Source organism: Rhineura floridana, chromosome 3, assembly GCF_030035675.1.
Source record: "Rhineura floridana isolate rRhiFlo1 chromosome 3, rRhiFlo1.hap2, whole genome shotgun sequence".
NCBI lineage: Eukaryota > Metazoa > Chordata > Lepidosauria > Squamata > Rhineuridae > Rhineura > Rhineura floridana.
Genome location: NC_084482.1, coordinates 214,846,171 through 214,871,762, shown reverse-complemented (window position 1 = coordinate 214,871,762; position 25,592 = coordinate 214,846,171). Strand labels below are relative to the sequence as shown.

General features: G+C 46.2%; 2 protein-coding genes across 6 annotated transcripts; both read left to right on the top strand.

Moving 5' to 3' along the window:
- The first annotated feature begins 834 nt into the window (after nucleotides 1–834).
- On the top strand, nucleotides 835–9,645 carry LOC133381556 (zinc finger protein 436-like). Its single transcript, XM_061620810.1, has 7 exons — nucleotides 835–934; nucleotides 3,232–3,729; nucleotides 3,934–4,060; nucleotides 4,518–4,600; nucleotides 4,863–4,989; nucleotides 7,614–8,490; nucleotides 8,552–9,645. The coding sequence occupies exons 2-7, from the start codon at nucleotides 3,316–3,318 to the stop codon at nucleotides 8,997–8,999; spliced, it is 2,076 nt and encodes a 691-aa protein (XP_061476794.1). The 5' UTR covers nucleotides 835–934; nucleotides 3,232–3,315; the 3' UTR covers nucleotides 9,000–9,645.
- Nucleotides 9,646–11,907: 2,262 nt separating this feature from the next.
- Nucleotides 11,908–22,423, top strand: LOC133381537 (zinc finger protein 345-like). Of its 5 annotated transcripts, XM_061620754.1 has the most exons (8): nucleotides 11,908–12,014; nucleotides 12,292–12,436; nucleotides 15,245–15,342; nucleotides 15,510–16,007; nucleotides 16,208–16,334; nucleotides 16,789–16,871; nucleotides 17,130–17,256; nucleotides 20,260–22,423. In XM_061620754.1, exons 4-8 carry the CDS (start codon nucleotides 15,594–15,596, stop codon nucleotides 21,978–21,980), a joined length of 2,472 nt encoding a protein of 823 aa, XP_061476738.1. In that variant the 5' UTR covers nucleotides 11,908–12,014; nucleotides 12,292–12,436; nucleotides 15,245–15,342; nucleotides 15,510–15,593; the 3' UTR covers nucleotides 21,981–22,423. The 5 variants fall into 5 exon arrangements, with proteins under 5 accessions (XP_061476738.1, XP_061476735.1, XP_061476736.1 ...); XM_061620751.1 differs by lacking the exon at nucleotides 15,245–15,342; XM_061620752.1 differs by lacking the exon at nucleotides 15,245–15,342 and having other exon boundaries at nucleotides 12,292–12,471.
- The last annotated feature ends 3,169 nt before the right edge of the window (nucleotides 22,424–25,592 follow it).

The following is a 25,592-nucleotide window of genomic DNA, read 5'->3' as shown; positions in this document are numbered from 1 at the left end:
AGGAAAGTACAGAAAGACATAGAATGTATAAAATCTGTGTATAAAATGCACAAAACTAGGGAGGATGAAAGGCCTTTCTACTTCTCTCCTTCTGGCTGCTTTTGTGGGCCTCTCCACAAAATACACCCCAGAGAGGCTGGAGGCTTATTGAGTGGGGTCACAGGAAGGTCTTGCAACGGAGACTGTGGAGTCTCTATCTGCAAGTCAAGGAATCTCACCAGACCAATGGCACGTTTTCACAACGGCGGAGTAAATATGAGCCAACAGAGGGATGCAGCTGCAGAAAACGCAAATGCTATCTTAGGCTGCATTAACAGAAGTGTAGCCTCCAATTAGCGTGCAGGGGGTTGGGCTCGATGGCCTTAGATGCCCCTTCCAAGTACTGTTTTATGATTCTAAAGAAGTGCATTCACGATGGACCAGAGAAAGGAAAAAGGCGTGTGGCCCTCTACTTCCAGTTCCCATTTGAACGCTACCGTCTGTAGGGAAGAAGCACCCCAGGCAAGCCGGGGGTGGGGGGCTTCTCCCCCTCCAAACCTCTCCCCCCCCCCGTCGTGAGGTGAAGGGATGGGATGTCCTGCTTCTTGGGGAGAAGGAAACGAAGCAAGAGCAGAAATAGGCCCTTCGCTACCAGTTTACTTCCATTTTCATCAGGGGCGAAAACAAGGTCAGAGCCCCCAAAACTCCCATCTGTGCAATGCACGTTTCCTCCCGGATAGACGCGAAGAGAGGGCATCCTACAGCGTGGCCTGCAAGGGTTAAAGTGAAGTCACTCCGATTCCTAGCGAGGAAGGGAAATTGGGGGAGGAGGGAGGAGTGTCCTCCAGAGCAAACGCCCCTCCCACCCAACCTCCTTCCTGGCTGGCTCTTCCCTGGGAGGAAAACGGTTTCTGTCTCTCCCAAGCGCTTCATCGGGGGCGCCTTCTGGGATCTGGTGAGCCCCCTCCTCAGTTGGTGCATTTGGGTGAAGGGGGCGCAGGAGAGGCTGCAAAGGAGGAAGTGCAAGGAGGGTGTTTAGGGGACCCCGGGGGAGGAGATGCCCGGATTCCAACGCCAGGCAGGGCAAGGAGGGTCGCTAGACGATTTGGGGGGGGGCTCATTGGGCCCTGAATCCCATTTTACCCAGAGGGAGGCGGCCTGCGCAGCAGATCTATCCGATATTCCCTCCTTGCAACATTAGGGAGCGGAACATCTTTTTTCCTTCCTGTCTGCAAGACCCCGTGGTGCCTGCAGCCCGAATCATCCATTGGACTTTGATTCGAATTAGTGCCCCTCTCCAATTAATCAGGCACTGGTGTCCTCAAGTGTCCCGAGGAAGATGATGTGCTATGTGCCTTCAGCCTGTGAATCAGTGACCTCCAAGATCTGTCATGAGCCACCCTGTTAAGATCTTGTAAGGAAGATATACAAGATCCGTTTTTAATCAAAGGCAGGAGACGCTGATCCGAAGGAAACCGACTTATTTTATGAAAGAGAATCTAAAACAAACCGTTTAAGGCGTGCATTCCTAAACTGCGGCCCATGGACCACCAGTGGTCCTCCAGCTTAATTCTGGTGGTTTGCGGCATGCTGCCCTGGGCTCCTACCAGGAGGAAGGGCGGGATATAGATTGAATAAATAAACAACAAACAATAATAATGTCCATGTTAAGTATGCATGTTGATGTTTAATAGTATTTTATTGCTTTTCTTTATTCTGTGGAATTCACATGGCAATACAATAATATGAAATGGAAATAGGCATCACGGGCCTGTGAGGTCGTAGTAGGGGTGTCTGGGAGCTCCCTCTCTCCAACCCTGCGACAAATAGCAGAAAGGAGCACTACCCACCTACCATAAGGAGGGGCCCTTCAGAGGCCCTCAGCAAGGGCCCAACCTGGCTGCCCTCTGGTGCTGGCCCTGGTCTCTTCTCCTACAGCATATTCAACTGTAGACTGCCTCCGAACCTGGAAAAAGAAAAGTGTCTGTCAATGGATATTTAAACCAATATTGCCCAATGGAGCCTCCAAGTTCAGAGGCAGTCTATCTCTGAATAAGCTGAAGTTATGGAGGCTACAAAAAAAAAGGCTTTCGATGTCAAACCCTTCAAAAGTGTGTGTTAGCCATTGGTCAACACCACATGACATCATGGGTGAAGAAGCCAATTTTCTTCTGAATTTACTGCTCCCTTTTCAATTTACTGGGGGATCCTAAATTTCAGCGTTACAGAAATCTTGAAAATCTATATGAGTGCCATGTAAACATTTGCACAAAACAATGCTTGGAAAAATCCCTGAGATGCAACCGGTCAAGTCTATTAGATGTTATTGGACTACAACTCCCATCAGCCTTGACTAGCGACCATGCTGGCTGGCATAGATGGGAGGTGTAGTGTTGTAATATGGGGGGGGGGCAAAGCTTCTCTGCCCGTTTTATATCCTCGGATCAACACCTTGTAATCCTTTGCATGTTTCTTCAGAATTAATTCCTGCTGTGTTCAACGTGGGGGTTGCTCGACAGTAGAGACAATGCTGCTTCCCACAGTCCCCTGAGCCCAGTTGCTACAAGCCCGAAATAATTCCTTAGGAATCACTAAGCTGGGAGTGAGCTCAACTTCTTACACTTCTAGAACATGCAAGAGTCAGGCCAGATTAAGATGGGTGGAAGCCCTGGGACTGTGTTAATTTGTGTGGTAGGGAGACAGACGTAGCTCTTTATAGGTCATAGATGCACTTTGTGAAACTTTATGTTTAGACCACATTCTCACCATGCATTTATTCCACTATTAAACAGTCATGGCTTCCCCCAAAGTATGCCTGCAAGTGTAGTTTGCTAAGGGTGCTAAGAGATGTTGTTGTTGTTATGTGCCTTCAAGTTGATTATGACTTATAGCAACCCTATGAATCAGCAACCTCCTATAAACCACGCTGTTCAGATCTTGTAAATTCAGATCTGTGGCTCCTCCATTAGGAGACTCCTATTCCCCTCACAGAGGTCAAATTCCCAGGGTCTAGTAACAACTCCCACAAATGACACTTCCCAGGATTCTTTGGGGGAAAGCCATGACTGTTTAAAGTGGAATAAAGGTATGAATGTGGCCTTAATGTGTTCCTTTTGGGGTGATGTGGGGGTCCTATCTTGAGGATTGCGCCAGGCCCCCCAATCACCTTAATCTGGCCTTGTTCCTCAGGGGAAATCTTCCTGTCCTGACAGTGTAATCATTCAGTCACCGGGGAATGTCTTGCCTTTTCAGAGTTGGTAGCACCTCCCGTGCGGACAGAAGAGGGAGGGAGTCTCTTGGGCCCGGTTGGAGCCTTCCTTGGAAGACAGATCGAGGATGAAGGAGGAAGACTCACCTGGCCCTGAAGCAGGAGGCGGCTCTTATATCACCCAGGCAGGGAGCAGTGGGGAATTCTGGGAAAGGGACCGAAAGGTTCCAGGCGAGGAGGAGGCCCTCAGCTCAGATGTGCAGCGCCAGCGTTTCAGGCATTTCCACTACCAAGAAGCCAAAGGGCCCCGAGAGATTTGCAGCCAACTTCACCGTCTTTGCTGTCAGTGGCTGAAGCCAGAGTGCCACACGAAGAATGAGATCTTGGACCTGGTGATCCTGGAGCAATTCCTGGCCCTCCTTCCACCAGAGGTGGAGAACTGGGTGAGGGAATGTGGAGCGGAGACCAGTTCCCAGGCTGTGGCCCTGGCCGAAGGTTTCCTCCTGAGCCGGGCAGAGGACAAGATGCAGGCAGAGCAGCAGGTGAGAGAGAGTTTCATCCTGGTCCTTTCAAGGGGCTCAGAATGTGGGTGGGAGAGGGAGATCTTCAAGCAGTCTAGAACTGTTCAACCACTTCTGGAATTAATCCACGGAGGAATGTCCCAAAGTCCACAAGGCCTTTTGCCTCTATCGTGCCTTTTCTAATGTATCTCTGCATTCTTCTTTGATGTCCTCTTGTTGTTTCAGGTCATGAGTCCATTTGCAGAAGAGGCCACTGATTTCCTAGAGTCACAGAAGGCGCCATTGGACGCCAGAGAGTGTTCCCTGCAGAGGGGAACCATTCAGGAGTGTGGCAGACATGCCACCTCACTCGGTAAGAATTGACTTGACTCCCTCTTACTGATTATGCCGGAAATTCATAGGATTCTTTGACGTTCTCCTGAATCTTGCAGAGGGAAGAGATGTTTCTCTACAGCCTTTTCCACAGTTCAACAACGAATATATTTTTAGTACTTGAGGACTTAAACCACTTCTTCATGTTCTGGCTGAGATCTTGGATCTTTGAGGAGAAGACACGTTCCTAGCCTTTTCCCAGTCCCTACAATGATGCATTTTCAGTACATGGGGACTTCAGCCAGTCCTTGAATTTCTGGCCAAGGGGCCAAATGGGGAGAATTGTAATTGCACACAACTCAAGTAGGCGATGTGTAGGAACATCCCACCTATGTACGATGGATGAGACATTTAGTAACGCCAGCATGTCCTAGCCATGTGTCAGTCTGTGAGAGAAGCACGGTCTACTGGCTTCCTACAATCTTTGTCTCTCACAGGGGATGAAATGATGCCAACAAGACCTCCTCACCCATCTCCTCTTCGCGCTTCTGGGGAAGCATCTGTTGTGAATCCAGTTCAGGTATGGGGCGAAGGATCAGTGGGGGGAGAGGCTGGGGACAGCCCAGGTGCCTCTGTCCTCTGCTCACCTCCTGGCCCTGGATGAATTTCTCTCCTTTGCTTCTGTCAAAGCTGACTGCTAGGAAGGCTGTAAATGCCACTCGAGGAGGTCTCATTTCTGCAGGATATTACTCGGCCTCTCTTCCTTGATGAGTCTTTTGGACATTGGTGGCTAATAATATTTACATTATCTATAAAGAAGCAACTATTTCCTTTCCTTTCAGGGACCCACGACCTTTGAAGGGGTGGCTGTGTATTTCACCGAAGAGGAGTGGGCTTTGCTGGATCCTGACCAGAGGGTGCTGCACAGGGAAGTCATGGAGGAGAATTGTGGGATCATCATCTCTCTTGGTAAGGCTCCCTGTTTGCATAGTTGATGATAATATCATAAAGATGAGCATTTCTATTTTAGTACCTCAAATCCCTTTTTGCCGTTGAGTAAAACATTCAATTTTATGAAATGAAGATACAGAACGGAGCCATCTTAGAATCCCAGAAGCCTGACAGAACAGCCCTGCTGTAGCCATTGGTCCATCTCACTCACTAATGTGCGCTCTGACCGGCAGAATCTATCCAGTGTTCACCGCATCCAAGGGCCCCTTTAACTGGAGAATTAACTCAGGATCATCTTTATGCAAATGATGTGCTCTGCTACTAAAAGACGGGGCCTCTCCTCATTTTTATCATATTTCTATTCTGCCATTGCTGCAAATAGTTCAGAAGATAACTTATTATTTATTTATTTCATTTGTATACTGCCCCATAGCCGAAGCTCTCTGGGCGCTTTACAACAATTAAAAACGTTAAAAATAAATATACAAATTTAAAAAAACATTTTTAAAAACAATTTAAAAACACATGCTAAAATGCCTGGGAGAAGAGGAAAGTCTTAACCTGGTGCCAAAAAGATAACAGTGTTGGTGCCAGGTGCACCTCGTCAGGAAACATCATTCCATTGTTTGGGAGCCACCACTGAGAAGGCCCTCTCCCTTGTTGCCAGACTCCCAGCTTCCCTCGGAGTAGGCAACCGCAGGGGGCATTTGATTTGAGTGTAGTGTACGGGTTGGTTCGTGTCGGGAGAGGCGTTCCATCAGGTATTGCTGTCCCAAGCCATGTAAGGCTTTATAGGTTAAAACCAGCACCTAGTATCGAGCTCAGAAACATACAGGCAGCCAATACAAGTGGGCCAGAATCTGTTTTATATGTTCAAACCATCTGGTCCCTGTTACCAATCTGGCTGCTGCATTTTGCACGAGCCTCAGTTTCCGAACCATCTTCAAAGGCAGCCCCACGTAGAGTGCGTTGCAGTAATCTAACTTGGAGGTTACCAGAGCATGGACAACTGAAGCCAGGTTATCCCTGTCCAGATCGGGGCGTAGCTGGGCCACCAACCGATGTTGGTAGAAGGCACTCCATGCCACCGAGGTTACTTGAGCCTCAAGTGACAGATGATTCTAGGAGAACCCCCAAGCTACAAACCTGCTCCTTCAGTGGGAGTGCCACCCTATCCAGGACAGGTTGGATATTCACCATCCGGTCAGAAGAACCACCCACTAGCAGCATCTCAGTCTTGTCTGGATTGAGCCTCAGTTTATTAGCCCTCATCCAGTCCATTGTCGCAGCCAGGCACCGGTTCAGCACATTGACAGCCTCACCTGAAGAAGATGAAAAGGAGAAATAGAGCTGGGTGTCTTCAGCATACTGATGGCAACACACTCCAAAGTTCCAGATGACCGGACCCAACGGTTTCACGTAGATGTTGAACAGCATGGGGGACAGAACTGACCCCTGCAGAACCCCATACTGGAGAGTCCAGGGTGCCAAGCAATGTTCCCCAAGCACCACCTTCTGGAGCCAACCCGCCAAGTACGAGTGGAACCACCACCATGCAGTCCCTCCCACTCCCAACTCAGCCAGTCTTCCCAGAAGCATACCATGGTCGATGGTATCGAAAGCCTGTGAGAGATCAAGGAGAATCAACAGAGTCACACTCCCTCTGTCTCTCTCCCGATGGAGAGAAAGGCGACCAAGGCTGTTTCCGTGCCAAAACCAGGCCTGAAACCCGACTGAAATGGATCCAGATAATTGGCCTCATCCAAGAGTGCCTGGAGCTGGCCTGCAACCACTCATTCAAGGACCTTGCCCAGGAATGGAACATTTGCTACCGGCCTATAGTTATTAAGATTTTCTGGGTCCAGGGAGGGTCTCTTCAGGAGTGGTCTCACTACCGCCTCTTTCAGGCAGCCAGGGACCACCCCCTCTCGCAGAGAGGCATTAATCACCTCCCTGGCCCAGCCGGCTGTTCCATCCCTACTAGCTTTTATTAGCCAAGAAGGGCAAGGATCCAGCACAGAAGTGGTTGCACGAACCTGTCCAAGCACCAAAGTCATCAAGCTGTATCTACTGAAACTCATCCAAGAAATCAGGATAAGGCTGTGCTCTGGATACCTCGCTTGATTCATCTGCTATAACACTGGAGCCTAATTCCTGCTGGATGCTAAAGATTGTATCCTGGAAGTGCCTAGGAAATTCGTAACAGTGGGCCTCAGATGGTTCTACCATGTCCTTGGGGCCAGTGTGCAATAGACCCTGGACAATTCTGAAGAGCTCCACTGGGCAGCAGATTGATGATTTGATAGTGGCAACAAAATATTGTTCATGGGTTGTTCTTCATTTTCCTTGCACCACAACCCTGTAATGTACGATAGTCTGAGAGAGAGTAACTGCTCACTCAGGGAACTTCATGTCTGAACTGGGAGCTGAACTCGGGTCTCCAGGGACCCAGTCTAATGGTCTACAGAACAGTGGGTGTTAGTTCAAATGGAAACAGGCAGATAAATGGATGGTAAGATCTGCCGCCCAGCTAAGACTTCTCCATTCTTCCATCATCACAAGCAGTCTGTGTGGCTGTTCAGTGATTTGAGGCTCCATAACTCTCTCAAGCCGTTAACAGTTTCCTGTCTTCTTTCTAACAGGCAATGAAAGAGAAACCAAGAATCAGGGAGAACTACATGAATGGTATGGGATGTTTCCCGAAAGAGACGTATTTATAAAGGGGGAGCAGCAGAGAAGCAAAGCTGAAGGAGAAGAGAAGAAGAGGAATAAACCCCCTACTTCTCAGGGAAGTGACCTCCATCAAATTCTGGTCCAAAACAAAATACAAAGAAGAAAAGAAATAAGTACATGCTGTGTGTGTCAGAGAAGTTTCCATTCTAAATCAAAATTAAAAGCTCATTACAAAATCCACGCAGGAGAAAAACCATATCAGTGCTTGGAGTGTGGAAAGAGCTTCTGTCAGAAGACAAGTCACGCCCATCATCAAAGAATTCACACAGGAGAGAAACCATACAAATGCTTGGAGTGTGGAAAGAGCTTCTGTCAGAAGAGAACTCTTGCTAGGCATCAAAGAATTCACACAGGAGAGAAACCACATAAATGCTTGGAGTGTGGAAAGAGCTTCTCTCAGAAGACACAGCTCGCCGGGCATCAGAGAACTCACACAGGAGAGAAACCATATCAATGCTTGGAGTGTGGAAAGAGCTTTTCTCAAAAGATAAATCTCACTATTCATCAAAGAAGTCACACAGGGGAGAAACCATATAAATGCTTGGAATGTGGAAAGGACTTCGGTAGTAAAAAGTTGCTCATTCCGCATCAAAGAATTCACACAGGGGAGAAACCATACAAATGCTTGGAGTGCGGAAAGCGCTTCTGTCATAAGACAAATCTCACTAGGCATCAAAGAATTCACACAGGAGAGAAACCACATAAATGCTTGGCGTGTGGAAAGAACTTCACTCAGAAGACACAGCTCGCTAGGCATCAAAGAACTCAACACAGGAGAGAAACCATGTAAATGCTTGGAGTGTGGAAAGAGCTTCTGTGAGAAGAGAAATCTTGCTACTCATCAAAGAATTCACACAGGAGATAAACCATATCAATGCTTGGAGTGTGGAAAGAGCTTCTACCATAAGACACATCTCACTAGGCATCAAAGAACTCACACAGGAGAGAAACCATATAAATGTCTGGCATGTGGAAAGAACTTTTCTCAGAAGAGAAATCTTACTAGTCATCAAAGCACTCACACAGGAGAGAAGCCACATAAATGCTTGGAGTGTGGAAAGAGCTTCTGTGAGAAGAGAAATCTTGCTATTCATCAAAGAATTCACATAGGAGAGAAACCATTTAAATGCTCTGACTGTGGAAAGACATTTCGTCACAGTTCTTCCTTTATTATTCATCAAAGGATCCATACAGGGAAGAAACCATATATATGTTTTGAGTGTGGAAAGAGCTTCAGTGAGAAGACACATCTTACTACTCATCCAAGAATTCATACAGGGGAGGAACCATTGTAGGGACTGGAGTGTGGCAAGAGCTTTGAATTCACCCTGGGGAGAAACTTTAAAAGTGCCTGGAATAATGAATTTGATTCAGTTTAACTCTGTTTCAGATTGGAACTGAGTTGGTGAGGGATATGGCCTGGCAGATGGAGAATAGACTCAGCAGAGTTCGGAAGGCCAGATGGTGAGGCCTTGAGGTTCCCCACCCGTCTATCCACAGAGATGAACAGGAAAAGAAACTACTGTCATCCACACATGCACCTGGAAAGCCCCTGCACAGATGCACACGTTTGGCTTTTCCATGGCGTTTGGCTAAAGGTTGAATCCAATAGAATGTTGATTACTCCTCCTGAATGTGCAAGATTTTTCTTTGTCACCCCCTGAAAAGCATCATCAGATTAAAGCATACATTGTGGGCTTGGATCTGCTGATTATGAGGGCACCTGGCTTTGTTTATGGACATGGCAATTGAGGATTAATAAAGAAAAAAAGATTTTGAGATGGATGATGAAAATGTTTTTCCAGGGCTCATCATCAAACTTTATTTCACGTCAAGCCCTCCAACATTCAGTTTGGTGGAGTAGGGGGAGAGGAGGTTTGGGACCCCTCGGAGATCAGTGAAGGCGTGCCAGCAAAGAGTGGTGGGAGGAGCGTGGTGGGTTTTCTCACCTAGGTGTTTCTGGCTTGCAGATCTCTTTAATAAATGCTTCATTTATTGTTATGAGAGGGCTAAAAAGCAGAAAATACTTACTACAATACTGAATACAAATATGCCATAGGAAAACGATAAAGCTATACTCTGTGTGGTGCATGAGCCCGAGAAAGGTAGGAAAACTGTTTTTACAGAAAGAAACAGAATGTATAAAATTTGTGTATAAAATGCACAAAACTAGGGAGGATAACTGTGACGTCCTTCTCCGGCACCACCTGTGAAGCTCTCACCTGTGGCTACCAGCAGACAGGAACGTCAGGTTTTCTTTTTACCCTTTACAGCTCTAGCAGTTCTCAGAAGATCCCCCTGCTAGGCATTACTACCCAACACTCTGTATCCCTTATAGCCTATAGACTGTGCCTTAGTCTCTGCCAGGCTATCTCGATAACTTGTGTCTATGGGTATAGGTAATTCCCAACCCCCCCCCCTGCAGCCTCTTGCACTGAAGCTTACAGCCCTGGGTTTCTCTGTGGTTCTGGATACAATATCTTTTCCTCCGCATCCGCAGCTGCCACCATTTGATACAACTGTTCAACCTTGGTTACTTGCTATCCCCACCAAGAAATATTTATTGAACAGTAAAAATAACTGTTCGATTACTTAATTACTTTGTTGACAAGCTTATGGTTTCATATTATGTTCTGACATGTACTTTACTTCTCATTAATTGCTCAGAACTCCGACTCACTCTCAACAACACCACTAACCTCCAAAAACCATCAAAACCTCTCTTTCACCTCTTTAAACCTCCAACATCCACCTCCCTGATTCAACCCTCATTCTTCCATTTATACTCCCAGCCATTCAAACGCTCAGCCAATCATCCAGCATTCTACTGCTCATGTACTCCCCCTCCTCTTTCACTCCACTTACCATATGTCTTCTATATAACCAGCACTTACCATATTTACAATATAAGCAGGAACATCACAATGACCCCCTCTAGGATGCACACCTTAACATGGTGAGGGAGTTTGAGAGTGTTGAAGAAGCTGAGAGCAGTGCCGTCAGGAGTCTAGACCAAGAGGCTAGACTCCTAGCAGGGGCACCCAAGGAGGAATGGTCAAAGCTGAGACACCAGACTAAGATGCATCCAAACTCAGAGGAAGGCAATGGTAAACCACCTCTGAATACCTCTTACCACAAAAACGCTATAACAGAGTATCCAAAATGCAACACGAGATAGTGCTGGAAGATGAGATCCCCAGGTCAGAAGGCACTCACTGAGCTAATGGGGAAGAACAAAGGACAAGTACGAGTAGCGCTGTGACTGATGATGCAGCTGGGTCAAAGCCAAAAGGAAGCCCAGAGGCTGATGCGCACAGATGCGAAAGGAGAGTCCGAAGTTGTACGATGCACACAATAGGACAGGGTGGTTCATGACAGATGCTTTTGGAGGTCACATTCATAGGGTTGCCATAAGTCATAATCGACTTGAAGGCACATAACAACAAAGGGAGGATGAAAGGCCTTTCTATTTCTCTCTGGCTGCTTTTGTGGGCCTCTCCACAAAATACACCCCAGAGAGGCTGGAGGCTTATTGAGTGGGGTCACAGGAAGGTCTTGCAATGGAGACTGTGGAGTCTCTATCTGCAAGTCAAGGAACCTCACCAAACCAATGGCACTTTTTCACAAGGGCGGACTAAATATGAGCCAAGAGGGTGATGCAGCTGCAGAAAAGGCAAATGTTATTTTAGGCTGCATTAACAGAAGTGTAGTCAAATCGCGTGCAGGGGGTTGGGCTCCATGGCCTTATAGAGGCCCCTTCCAACTCTACTGTTTTATGATTCTAAAGAGGTGCATTCACGATGGACCAGAGAAAGGAAAGAGGCGTGTGGCCCTCTATTTCCAGTTCCCATTGGAACGCTACCATCTGTAGGGGAGAACCCCCCCAGGCAAGCCAGGGGTGGGGGGCTTCTCCCCCTCCAAACCTCTCCCCCCCCGTCGTGAGGTGAAGGGATGGGATGTCCTGCTTCTTGGGGAGAAAAAAACAAAGCAAGAGCAGAAATGGGCCCTTTGCTACCAGTTTACTTCCACTCTCATCGGGCGAAAACAAGGTCAGAGCCCCCAAAACTCCCATCTGTGCAATGCGCGTTTATGGACCCGAAGAGAGGGGATCCTGCAGCGTGGCCTTGCAAGGGTTAAAGTGAAGTCACTCCCGATTCCTAGAGAGGAAGGGAAAGTGAGGGAGGAGGGAGGGGTGTCCTCCAGAGCAAACGCCCCTCCCACCCAACTTCCTTCCTGGCTGGCTCTTCCCTGGGAGGAAAACGGCTTCTGTCTCTCCCAAGCGCTGCATCGGGGGCGCCTTCTGGGATCTGGTGAGCCCCCTCCCCAGTTGGTGCATTTGGGTGAAGGGGGCGCAGGAGAAGCTGCAAAGGAGGAAGTGCAAGGAGGGTGTTTAGGGGACCCCGGGGGAGGAGATGCCCGGATTCCAACGCCAGGAAGGGCGAGGAGGGTCGCTAGACGATTTGGGGGGGACTCATTGGGCCTTGAACCCCATTTTACCCAGAGGGAGGCGGCCTGCGCAGCAGATTTATCCGAAATCCCCCCCTTAACATTAGGGAGCAGAACATCTTTTTTTCCTTCTGTCTGCAGGACCCCCTTGGTGCCTGCAGCCCGAATCATCCATTGGCCTTCGATTCGAATTAGTGCCCCCCCCAATTAATCAGGCACTGGTGTTCTCAAGCGTCCCGAGGAAGATGATGATGTTATGTGCCTTCAACCTATGAATCAGTGACCTGTAAGATCTGTCATGAACCACCCTGTTCAGATCTTGTAAGGGAGATGTGCAAGATCCGTTTTTAATCAAAGGCAGGAGACGCTGATCCAAAGGAAACTGACTTATTTTATGAAAGAGATTCTAAAACAAACCGTTTAAGGCGTGCATTCCTAAACTGCGGCCCATGGACCACCAGTGGTCCTCCAGCTTAATTCTGGTGGTCTGTGGCATGCCGCCCTGGGCTCCTGCCAGGAGGAAGGGCGGGATATAAATTGAATAAATAAATAACAATAATAATGTCCATGTTAAGTATGCATGTTGATGTTTAATTGTATTTTATTGCTTTTCTTTATTCTGTGGAATTCACATGGTAATACAATAATATGAAATGGAATTGCGCTACCTTCAGGTCGATCCCAACTAATGTTGAGCCTATGAATTGGTTTTTCACAGGTGGGTTATCATTGCCTCCCTCCGAGGCTGAGAAGCAGTGACTGGCCCAAGGTCACCCAGTGAGCTTCATGGCTGTGTGGGGATTCGAACCCTGGTCTCCCAGGTCGTAGTCCAACACCTTAACTGCTACACCACACAGGCTCTCTATACAATAATATATAATATAAGAAATAAAAGAAGCAACAAAAATGCAATTAAAATTCATACAGCATCTAGCACAGTGCATTATAATTGCCAGAAGACGCAGAAAAATCATTAAGCCATCTGCCCAGACCCTCAGCACTTTTCAGATTGAAAACTAAAGGAAAGCAATGCCCTTTAAGTGAACCAAAATAAGATGGTTTGAATCCCCTCTGAGCACTCTCCCAGAGCCATTCCCTGGACGCGACCCTGCAGGTAGAAATGGAACCGCTGTTGCACAGTGGCCTGTATATCCATCCCGCAGAGCCGGTCCAGCAGGATACCGTAGCCAATGGTATTAAAAGCCACCGATATACCAAGTAAGAGAAGCAGACTCACACTTCTCTCTCTTTCCCGATAAAGGGCACCCTTAACGGCAACCAAGGCTGATTCATTCCCAAGCCCAGGCCTGAACCCAAATTGAAATGGATCTAGGTAATCTGAGAATACATGTAGTTGCTCTGCCATGAACGAGTGTTTCAACCACCTTAGCCAAAAATGGAGTGCCAGCAGTGGTCTCGCCCAGGGCCAGCGCCAGGCATGCCGGGGCCCTTGGGCACCAGCCTGCCCTGGGTCCCCAGCACCCACCTGCATGTCCCACCTACCTTTCACTTGAAGTGAATGCTTGCAGCGCGGCCAGCATTTACTTCAAGGGAAAAGTAGGTGGGGTGTGCAGGTGAGTCTGTGGGGTAGTAGGGGGGGTGTCTCGGAGCTGCCTCTCTACAACACGCAGCAGGGTCAGGAGGCGACGCCATGAATAGCAGAAGGGAGCACTACCCACCTACCATAAGGAGGGGCCCTTCAGAGGTCCTCGGCCATGGCCCAAACTGGCCGACCTCTGCCCCCAGCCCTGGTCTCTTCTCCTACAGCATGTTCAACTGTAGACTGTCTCTGAACCTGGAGAAGGAAAAGTGTCCATCAATGGATATTTAACCAAGATTGTCTTATGGAGCCTCCACGTTCAGAGGCAGTCTACCTCTGAATAAGCTGAAGTTGTGGAGGCTACCAAAAAAAGGCTTTTGATGTCAAACCCTTTAAAAGGGTGTGCAAGCCATTGGTCAACACCACATGATATCATGGGTGAGAAGCCAGTTTTCTTATGAATTTACTGCTCCCTTTGCAATTTCACTGGGGGGGGGGAGGGATCCAAAGTTCCAGCATTACAGAAGTTATGAAAGCCTATGAGTGCTATGTGAACATTTGCACAAAACGATGCTTGGAAAAATACCTAAAATGCAACCTGCCAAATCCAAGTACTCTTGGATGAAACAGATTATCTTGACCCATCCCAGTCTGGGTTCAGGCCTTGTTATGGGACTGAATCGGCCTTGGTCTCCCTGATGGATGACCTTTATCAGGAGAAGGACAGGGGGAGTGTGACCCTGTTGTTCTTACTTTTCAATTTCACTGGGGGGGATCTTAAGTTCCAGCATTACAGAAGTTATGAAAAGCTATGAGTGCCATGTGAACAGTTGCACAAAACAATGCTTGGAAAAATCCCAAAATGCAAACTGGTGAAGTCCACTAGATGTTATTGGACTACAACTCCCATCAGCCTTGACTAGCGGCCATGATGGCTGGCATTGATGGGAGGTGTAGTCTTGTAATATGGAGGGGGCAAAGCTTCTGTGCCCGTTTTCTATACTTGGATCAGTGCCACGTAATCCTTTGCATGTGTTCAACGTGGGGGTTGCTTGACAGTAGAGACAATGCTGTTTCCCACAGTCCCCTGAGCCCAGTTGCTACAAGCCCAATATAATTCCTTAGGAATCACTAAGCTGGGAGTGAGCTCAACGTCTTACACTTCTAGAACATGCAAGAGTCAGGCCAGATTAAGATGGGTGGAAGCCCTGGGGCTGTGTTAATTTGGGTGGTAGGGAGACAGACGTAGCTCTTTATAGGACAAAGATGCACTTTGTGGAACCTTATGTTTAGACCACATTCACACCATGCATTTATTCCGCTATTAAACAGTCATGGCTTCCCCCAAAGAATGCCTGCAAGTGTAGTTTGCTAAAGGCACTAAGAGATGTTGTTGTTATGTGCCTTCAAGTCGATTATGCTTTATGGCAACCCTATGAATCAGCAACCTCCAATAGCATTTGTTATGAACCACGCTGTTCAGTTCTTGTAAATTCAGGTCTGTGGCTTTCTTTATAGAACCAATCCATCTCTTGTTTGGCCTTCCTCTGTTAGGAGACTCCTGTTCCCCTTACAGAGGTCAAACTCCTCCAACAAACTACACTTCCCAGGATTCTTTGGGGGAAGCCATGACTGTTTAAAGTGGAATAAAGGTATGAATGTGGCCTTAATGTGTTCCTTTTGGGGTGATGTGGGGGTCCTGTCTTGAGGATTGCACCAGGCCCCCCAATCACCTTAATCTGGCCTTGTTCCTCAGGGGAAATTTTCCTGACCTGACAGTATAATCATTCAGTCACCTGGGAATGTCTTGCCTTTTCAGAGTTGGTAGCACCTCCCGTGCGGACAGAAGAGGGAGGGAGTCTCTTGGGCCCGGTTGGAGCCTTCCTTGGAAGACAGATCGAGGATGAAGAAGGAAGACTCACCTGGCCCTGAAGCAGGAGGCGGCTCTTATATCACCCAGGCAGGGAGCAGTGGGGAGTTCTGGGAAAGGGACCGAAAGGTTCCAGGCGAGGAGGAGGCCCTCAGCTCAGATGCGCAACGCCAGCGTTTCAGGCATTTCCACTACCAAGAAGCCAAAGGGCCCCGAGAGATTTGCAGCCAACTTCACCGTCTTTGCTGTCAGTGGCTGAAGCCAGAGTGCCACACGAAGAATGAGATCTTGGACCTGGTGATCCTGGAGCAATTCCTGGCCCTCCTTCCACCAGAGGTGGAGAACTGGGTGAGGGAATGTGGAGCGGAGACCAGTTCCCAGGCTGTGGCCCTGGCCGAAGGTTTCCTCCTGAGCCGGGCAGAGGACAAGATGCAGGCAGAGCAGCAGGTGAGAGAGGTGCATCCTGGTCCTTTCAAGGGGCTCAGAATGTGGGTGGGGGAGGGAGATCTTCAAGCAGTCTAGAACTGTTCAACCATTTCTGGAATTAATCCACGGAGGAATGTCCCAAACTCCGCAAGGCCTTTTGTCTCTAATGCCTTTTCTAATGCATCTCTGCATTCTTCTTTGATGCCCTCTTGTTGTTTCAGGTCAAGGGTCTGTTTGCAGAAGAGGCCACTGATATCCTGAAGTCACAGGAGGTGCTGCCAGACCCCAGAGAGTGTTCCCTGCAAAGGGGAAACATTCAGGAGAGTGACCGATGTGCCACCTCACTCGGTAAGAATTGACTTGATCTCCCTCTTACTGATTATGCCAGAGATTCATAGGATTCCTTTATGTTCTCCTGAATCTTGCAGAGGGATGTTTCTCTGCAGCCTTTTCCACAGTTCAACAATGAATACATTTTTAATACTTGAGGACTTAAACAACTATACTTTATTTTCTGGCCGAGCTCCTGGATCTTTGAGGAGAAGACACATCCCCAGCCTTTTCCCAGTCCTGTAATGATGCCTTTTCAGTGCATGGGGACTTCAGCCAGTCCTTGAATTTCTGGCCAAGGGGCCAAATGGGGAGAATTGTAATTGCACACAACTCAAGTAGGCGATGTGTAGGAACATCCCACCTATGTACGATGGATGAGACATTTAGTAACGCCAGCATGTCCTAGCCATGTGTCAGTCTGTGAGAGAAGCACGGTCTACTGGCTTCCTACAATCTTTGTCTCTCACAGGGGATGAAATGATGCCAGCCAGACCTCCTCAGCCATTTCCTCTTCACGGTTCTGGGGAAGCATCTGTTGTGAATCCAGTTCAGGTATGGGGGGAAGGATCAGTGGGGGGAGAGGCTGGGGGCAGCCTAGGTGCCTCTGTCCTCTGCTCACCTCCTGGGCCTGGATGAATTTCTCTCCTCTTTGCTTCTGTCAGAGCTGCCCACTCGGGAGGCTTTAAATGCCACTTGAGAAGGTCTCATTTCTGCAGGATATTACTCGGCCTCTCTTCCTTGATGAGTCTTTTGGACATTGGTGGCTAATCATGTTAGCTATAAAGAGGCAACTATTTCCTTTTTTTTTAGGGCCACGTGTCCTTTGAGGAGGTGGCTGTGTATTTCACGGAGGAGGAGTGGGCTTTGCTGGATCCTGACCAGAGGGCGCTGCACAGGAAAGTCATGGAGGAGAATTGTTGGATCATCACCTCTCTCGGTAAGGCTCCTTGTTTTTATAGTTAAGCATTTCTTCTATTTTACTACCTCAAATCCCTTTTTGCCTGTCTAGCAGGATTTTTCAGTTTTATTGAGTAAAACATTTATAGCTTCTCTGTGTAAACAATTGAATGGTCAGGACCAGGAAACCTCAAGAGCCACAATAAACGAAGATACAGAATGGAGCCATCTTACAATCCCAGAAGCCTGACAGAACAGCCCTGCCATAGCCATTGGCCTGTCTCACCCACTAATGTGTGCTCTGACCGGCAGAATCTCTCCATTGTCTGATGCCCACCACATCCAAGGGCCCCTTTAACTGGAGAATTAACTCAGGACCATCTAAGAACATAAGAAGAGCCTGTTGGATCAGGCCAGTGGCCCATCTAGTCCAGCATCCTGTTCTCACAGTGGCCAACCAGTTGCCTGGGGGAAGCCCGCAAGCAGGACCCGAGTGCAGGAACACTCTCCCCTCCTGAGGCTTCTGGCAACTGGTTTTCAGAAGCATGCTGCCTCTGACTAGGGTGGCAGAGCACAGCCATCATGGCTAGTAGCCATTGATAGCCCTGTCCTCCATGAATTTGTCTAATCTTCTTTTAAAGCCATCCAAGCTGGTGGCCATTACTGCGTCTTGTGGGAGCAAATTCCATAGTTTAACTATGCGCTGAGTAAAGAAGTACTTCCTTTTGTCTGTCCTGAATCTTCCAACATTCAGCTTCTTTGAATGTCCACGAGTTCTAGTATTATGAGAGAGGGAGAAGAACCTTTCTCTATCCACTTTCTCAACACCATGCATAATTTTATACACTTCTATCATGTCTCCTCTGACCCGCCTTTTCTCTAAACTAAAAAGCCCCAAATGCTGCAACCTTTCCTCGTAAGGGAGTCGCTCCATCCCCTTGATCATTCTGGTTGCCCTCTTCTGAACCTTTTCCAACTCTATAATATCCTTTTTGAGATGAGGCGACCAGAACCGTTCACAGTATTCCAAATGCAGCCGCACCATAGATTTATACAACGGCATTATGATATCGGCTGTTTTATTTTCAATTCCTTTCCTAATTATCCCTAGCATGGAATTTGCCTTTTTCACAGCTGCCACACACTGGGTCGACATGTTTATCATGCCGTCCACTACAACCCCGAGGTCTCTCTCCTGGTCGGTCACTGCCAGTTCAGACCCCATGAGCGTGTATGTGAAATTAAGATTTTTTGCTCCAATATGCATACTTTTACACTTGTTTATATTGAATTGCATTTGCCATTTTCCCACCCATTCACTCAGTTTGGAGAGGTCTTTTAGGAGCTCTTCGCAATCCCTTTTTGTTTAGTATCGTCAGCAAACTTGGCCACTTCACCGCTCACTCCTAACTCTAGGTCATTAATGACCAAGTTGAAAAGTACAGGACCCAATACCGATCCTTGAGGGACTCCACTTTCTACAGCCCTCCATTGGGAGAACTGTCCGTTTATTCCTACTCTCTGCTTTCTGCTTCTTATCCAATTCCTTATCCACAAGAGGATCTCTCCTCTTATTCCATGACTGCTAAGCTTCCTTAGAAGTATTTGGTGAGGTACCTTGTCAAACGCTTGTTGAAAGTCTAAGTACACTATGTCCACTGGATCACCTCTATCTACATGCTTTTTGACACTCTCAAAGAATTCTAATAGGTTACTGAGACAGGGCTTTCCCTTGCAGAAGCCATGCTGGCTCTGCTTCAGCAAGGCTTGTTCTTCTATGTGCTTAGTTAATCTAGGTTTAATAATACTTTCTACCAATTTTCCAGGACAGAAGTTAAGCTAACTGGTCTGTAATTGCCGGGATCCCCTCTGGATCCCTTTTTGAATATTGGTGTTACAATTGCCACATTCCAGTCCTCAGGCACGGAGGAGGACCTGAGGGACAAGTTACATATTTTAGTTAGCAGATCAGCAATTTCACCTTTGAGTTCTTTGAGAACTCTCGGGTGGATGCCATCCGGGCCCGGTGATTTGTCAGTTTTTATATTGTCCATTAAGCCTAGAACTTCCTCTCTCGTTACCACAATTTATCTCAGTTCCTCAGAATCCCTTCCTGCAAATGTTAGTTCAGGGTCAGGGATCTGCCCTATATCTTCCACTGTGAAGACAGATGCAAAAAATTCATTTAGCTTCTCTGCAATCTCCTTATCGTTCTTTAGTACACCTTTGACTCCCTTATCATCCAAGGGTCCAATGGCCTCCCTAGATGGTCTCCTACTTTGAATGTATTTATAGAATTTTTTGTTGTTGGTTTTTATGTTCTTAGCAATGTGCTCCTCAAATTCTTTTTTAGCATCCCTTATTGTCTTCTTGCATTTCTTTTGCCAGAGTTTGTGTTCCTTTTTATTTTCTTCATTCGGACAAGACTTCCATTTTCTGAAGGAAGACTTTTTGCCTCTAAGAGCTTCCTTGACTTTGCTCATTAACCATGCTGGCATCTTCTTGGCCCTGGTGGTACCTTTTCTGATCTGCAGTATGAACTTCAGTTGCGCTTCTAATATAGTGTTTTTAAACAACTTCCAAACATTTTCGAGTGATGTGACCCTCTGGACTTTGTTTTTCAGCTTTGCATGCAAATATTGTGCTCTCACTAAAAGACAGGACCTCTCCTCATTTTTATCATATTTCTATTCTGCCATAGCTGCAATTAGTTCAGAAGAGAATTCATGGGTTGTTCTTCATTTTCCTTGCACCACAACCCTGTAATGTACGATAGTCTGAGAGAGAGTAACTGCTCACTCAGAGAACTTCATGTCTGAGCTGGGAGCTGAACTTGGGTCTCCACGGACCTAATCTAATGATCTACAGAACAGTGGCTGTTACTTCTAATGGAAACAGGCAGATAAATGGATGGTAAGATCTGCCGCCCAGCTAAGACTTCTCCATTCTTCCATTATCACAAGCAGTCTGTGTGGCTGTTCAGTGATTTGAGGCTCCATATCTCTCTCAAGCTGTTAACAGTTTCCTGTCTTCTTTCTAACAGGCAATGAAAGAGAAACCAAGAATCAGGGAGAACTACATGAATGGTATGGGATGTTTCCCGAAAGAGACGTATTTATAAAGGGGGAGCAGCAGAGAAGCAAAGCTGAAGGAGAAGAGAGGAGGAGGAATAGACCACCTACTTCTCAGGGAAGTGACCTCCATCAAATTCTGGTCCAAAACAAAATACAAAGAAGAAAAGAAATAAGTACATGTTGTGTGTGTCAGAAAAGTTTCCATTCTAAATCAAAATTAAAAGCTCATTACAAAATCCACACAGGGGAAAAACCATATCAATGCTTGGAGTGTGGAAAGAGCTTCTGTCAGAAGACAAGTCATGCTCGTCATCAAAGAATTCACACAGGAGAGAAACCATTTAAATGCTTGGAGTGTGGAAAGAGCTTCTGTCAGAATACACATCTTGCTAGTCATCAAAGAACTCACACAGGAGAGAAACCTTACAAATGCTTGGAGTGTAGAAAGAGCTTTTCTCAAAAGATAAATCTCACTATTCATCAAAGAAGTCACACAGGGGAGAAACCATATAAATGTTTGGTATGTGGAAAGGACTTCTGTAATAAGAATTTGCTCAATTCGCATCATATAATTCACACAGGGGAGAAACCATACAAATGCTCGGAGTGTGGAAAGAGCTTCTGTCATAAGACAAATCTCGGTAGGCATCAAAGAATTCACACAGGAGAGAAACCACATAAATGCTCGGAGTGTGGAAAAAGCTTCTCTCAGAAGACACAGCTCGCCAGGCATCAAAGAACTCACACAGGAGAGAAACCATGTAAATGCTTGGAGTGTGGAAAGAGCTTCTGTGAGAAGAGAAATCTTGCTACTCATCAAAGAATTCACACAGGAGAGAAACCATATCAATGCTTGGAGTGTGGAAAGAGCTTCTACCATAAGACACATCTCACTAGGCATCAAAGAACTCACACAGGAGAGAAACCATATAAATGTCTGGCATGTGGAAAGAACTTTTCTCAGAAGAGAAATCTTACTAGTCATCAAAGCACTCACACAGGAGAGAAACCATATAAATGCTTGGAGTGTGGAAAAAGCTTCTGTGAGAAGAGAAATCTTGCTATTCATCAAACAATTCACACAGGGGAAAAACCATACAAATGCTTGGACTGTGGAAAGGGTTTCTGTAGTAAGAAACAGTTCACTTCGCATCAAAGAATTCACACAGGGGAGAAACCATACAAATGCCTGGAGTGTGGGAAGAGCTTCTGTCAGAAGACACAGCTTGTTAGTCATCAAAGAACTCACACAGGAGAGAAGCCACATAAGTGCTTGGAGTGTGGAAAGAACTTCTCTCAGAAGAGAAATCTTGCTATTCATCAAAGAATTCACACAGGAGAGAAACCATTTAAATGCTCTGACTGTGGAAAGACCTTTCGTCACAGTTCTTCCTTTATTATTCATCAAAGGATCCATACAGGGAAGAAACCATATATATGTTTTGAGTGTGGAAAGAGCTTCAGTCAGAAGACACATCTCGCTAGTCATCAAAGAATTCACACAGGAGAGAAACCATTTAAATGTTCTGACTGTGGAAAGAGCTTTAATCATAGTTCTTCCTTTATTATTCATCAAAGGATCCATACAGGGAAGAAACCATATATATGCTTCGAATGTGGAAAGTGCTTCTGTCAGAAGACACATCTCACTACTCATCAAAGAATTCATACAGGGGAGAAACCATTGTAGGGACTGGAGTGTGGCAAGAGCTTTTGTCAGAATATATGTCTTACTTCTCATCAAAGAATTCACCCTAGGGAGAAACTATAGAAGTGCTTGGAATAATGAATTTGATTCAGTTACAGTTTAACTCTGTTTCAGTTTGGAACAGAGTTGGTGAGGGATATGGCCTGGCAGATGGAGAATAGACTCAGCAGAGTTCGGAAGGCCAGATGGTGAGGCCTTGAGGTTCCCCACCCATCTGTCCACAGAGATGAACAGGAAAAGAAACCACTCACATCCACACATGCACCTGGAAGGCCCCTGCACAGATGCACACGTTTGGCTTTTCCATGGTGTTTGGGTAAAGGTTGAATCCAATAGAATGTTGATTACTCCTCCTGAATGTGCAAGATTTTTCTTTGTCACCCCCTGAAAAGCATCATCAAATTAAAGCATACATTGTGGGCTTGGATCTGTATTTTTATGACACAATGGCACTCTTAAGCACTGGATTGGCAATTATTGCTCTGCAGACAATGGACACCAAAGATGTTTTGTTTATACTTTTCTCCTTACTTAGCATAACTGAGCTCAGATCTGTTAGCAGCAGAAATGCTGACAAGGGCTTAGTCGAGCTGAGATAGAAAATGGGGTTCTTAAATTGCCCCAAGGGGTGAAAGGGTAGTAAGTAGACAAGGCTTAAGAAGCTAAGATCTTTTTGGAAAGATTTATTTTAAATAGATCAACAGGGGATCAGTGAACGCATTTCAATTTATGAAAGACATGAGCATCATAATATCAAACAAATCAACAGCACATTATACATAATTGAATATTGGGGAAGGGAAAAATAAGGAACCATGCTCATCGTGACTGTATGAAAGAAGAAAACAATATGAATGTGCAACTTAAACGTAACTCAGAAGAACAATATTCTGGTCCAACACAACTGTTGCTGAATCCCACACTGGCCCACCTAAACACCACTAGCCCTCTAGTTAAAGCTTACTACATTATGCCAGCTGTCCTAACTACATGGCCTTCAGTTTAAGTGAAGGGCATGGCTGCCAGTCCAGAGTGACAGTCCAGGAGTCAGGCTCCTGTGGTTTTAGACGTATGTTAGTCAAGATCAATCCAGGGAACAAAACAATCAGAACTGTGAAATTATTACAAGCAGCAAGAATGGAATCCAGAAACGTTCTCTGTGCATGTGTTACAGCGCAAAAAGACATCAGAAAAACCGCTTGTGGAGAAAAGGTACAAAGCTAAGATGGAGTCCGGAGAAGAAAGTGACCCTTCCCTCTCCCCCTTGCTCACAACTAAGATCGGTTCTGTATTGGTAAAAGACAGGTCATGGAACACACACCTGATGAAAGTTTTCCGTAGTTCTAGGGGTTGATGAGATTCCAAGCCTTATCAGGGTACAGGGAGTCTCAGGAAGGTCACCCAGCACAGCTGGCTGCATAGAGTAACAAATCTTGTGCCTTCGCAGAAAGACCACATTCACACCCTACATTTATTCCACTATTATTCCAATTTAAACAGTCATGGCTCCCCCCCCAAAGAATGCTGGGAAATGTAGTTTGCTAAGGGTGGTGAAAGTTGTTAGGAGACCCCCATTCCCCTCACAGAGCTACAACTGTTAGAGTTCTCTGGAAGGAGGAACTGGCTGTTAAACCACTCAATAATTGGTCCAAGTGCATTGTCTTGACTCAGCTCGGGCCTTGTCAGCAATTCCTCATGCACTCCAGACAGAAAACCGTTTCTGCCCTCCAAACAGGCATTCAAGGCCTATTTCCATCATGCGCTAGGGTCTCTTGAACAAAGCTTTCTTCCCTTCCATTCCACATCGATGACCTTCACCATATACATGGATGTGTCCCCAAAACTGAAGTCATTGATAAAGACAATGTCCCACTGTAAACGAGGGACATGATTTGTTGCTTCATGTGACTAGCAGTGCTGGGTAACCTTTGTGAATCCCCCTGTACCCCAATAAGAGTGGGGATCACATCATCCCCTAAAACAATAGAAGTCTGTTTCTGCTGGTGTTTGGCTCATAAGCTATTTACAAAAACAACTGAATTTTTAGTGCTATCTCTGAGCCAGCCTTTTTGCACCAGGATATTTGGTTCATGAACAGTTTTGAATGGATGCAGTTTTTATTTTCTTTAAAATCCTTTTTATCTTGACTTTCCTTTTTGTTGATTGCCTTCTGAGGTTCAGACTTCACTATTCCGGTTTTGAACATTTCCTCCGTTTTTACTTGAACGTATTTCCCATTTGAGCCATTCGGTATCGTGGATTCTCGGCTTTCCCCGATTCCCCAGAAGCCACTTCCTTGGTTGGATCCCTCCTTGGATTGGGAGCTGTAATTCTCTCCCACCCCATTTAATCTTTAGGGTTACACTGCTAAAAGGCCAGGGGATTTAGAAAGCTTAACTAGGTGGTGTTGGTTTTAGAAGGATAAAATTTAGGGCTTGGTAACATTCATTTTTATTGGTATCTGGTTAATTATTTTTATTTGCCAATCTAACATTTTCCCATTTATGAATTGTTCTCTAATATTTCATTCATATGTTCTTTCAATTCTTACATTTCCGTTATCGCTGCATATGTATATTTTCATCCGTTCTGTGTTTTGAAATAAATACAGAAACCTTTCCAGTTTATATTAATTTTGGTCTGGTCCATTTCTGATTACCACAAGCTTGCTGGAGCAAGCTCAAAATAGAACCTGTTTTGGGGGAGGCAGGGAGGGTTCCCACGTAATGATAATGCAAATTCATGGTGGTTCATTTTATTGCATGTCATTATAATGTTCTCCGGTTTCACGCCTTAGGCTGCAATCCAATACACACTTACCTGGGACTAAGTCCCAATAAACTCAGTGGCGCTTACTTGAGTAAACTATTGGATGGCAGCCTTAGCAGACGCTTATTTACTTTGGATCTCCCATCAGACCGACAACCTCCATCAGCAGAGCCAGCACTGGAGATTTTGCTGCCTGCGGTGGAGCAGGAAATGGAGCTTCCCCTCCCTGGTGCAGAGTATCCAAGGCTTAACAAATTATTTTGACACCTCACGGAAGGTAGAAAATCCCACAAGTGCCTCTTCTGTCTGCTGAGCAGGAAAACTATTATTATAATAAGTGGTATGGCCAAACATTTGCTTTTACTTGACACCCCAAATCAACTGCTGTCTGCCCAATGGTAGGGCTGGCTCCTCCCCTGCCTGTCAGGCTCCACCCCCAACAGCTGCCTAGCAGCAGCCATTCCATCAGGCCAATCGTAGAGGGAGAGAAGGCAGTGCAGGACTTTTCCATTGGCTCAGCTTTGGGCTCCTCAACTCCTTCCTTCCCAGGTGGTTGTTAAAAGAGCTGTGTAAGTAAGATACGAATCCTGGATTTGCTTTCTTCCCTTGCAATCCCTTTTTTCTTATTACTGATAAATTTGTTGGCCATTCCTAGAGCAGGGTGAAAATGCTTTAAAGTAACTGAGTAAATAAAGACACGTATATGTACTTCCCTGTTGCCTAAAAATCATCCAGTGAGAGAATGTGATTATTGACAATACAATACTGCATCTTCAGTTTTGCAAGATTGTCCAAATTTTGAAAGGATTGATTCTGAGCCCAATA

What these genes read in the sequence shown, in the direction of transcription:
- LOC133381556 (XM_061620810.1), top strand. Translation starts at nt 3,316, where the DNA reads ATGAAGGAGGAAGACTCACCTGGCCCTGAAGCAGGAGGCGGCTCTTAT. An exon ending in AGATGCAGGCAGAGCAGCAG is followed by an intron (nt 3,730 to 3,933) that starts GTGAGAGAGAGT and finishes TTGTTGTTTCAG; the next exon opens with GTCATGAGTCCATTTGCAGA. An exon ending in TGGGATCATCATCTCTCTTG is followed by an intron (nt 4,990 to 7,613) that starts GTAAGGCTCCCT and finishes TCTTTCTAACAG; the next exon opens with GCAATGAAAGAGAAACCAAG.
- LOC133381537 (XM_061620753.1), top strand. Translation starts at nt 15,594, where the DNA reads ATGAAGAAGGAAGACTCACCTGGCCCTGAAGCAGGAGGCGGCTCTTAT. An exon ending in AGATGCAGGCAGAGCAGCAG is followed by an intron (nt 16,008 to 16,207) that starts GTGAGAGAGGTG and finishes TTGTTGTTTCAG; the next exon opens with GTCAAGGGTCTGTTTGCAGA. An exon ending in CTGTTGTGAATCCAGTTCAG is followed by an intron (nt 16,872 to 17,129) that starts GTATGGGGGGAA and finishes CTTTTTTTTTAG; the next exon opens with GGCCACGTGTCCTTTGAGGA.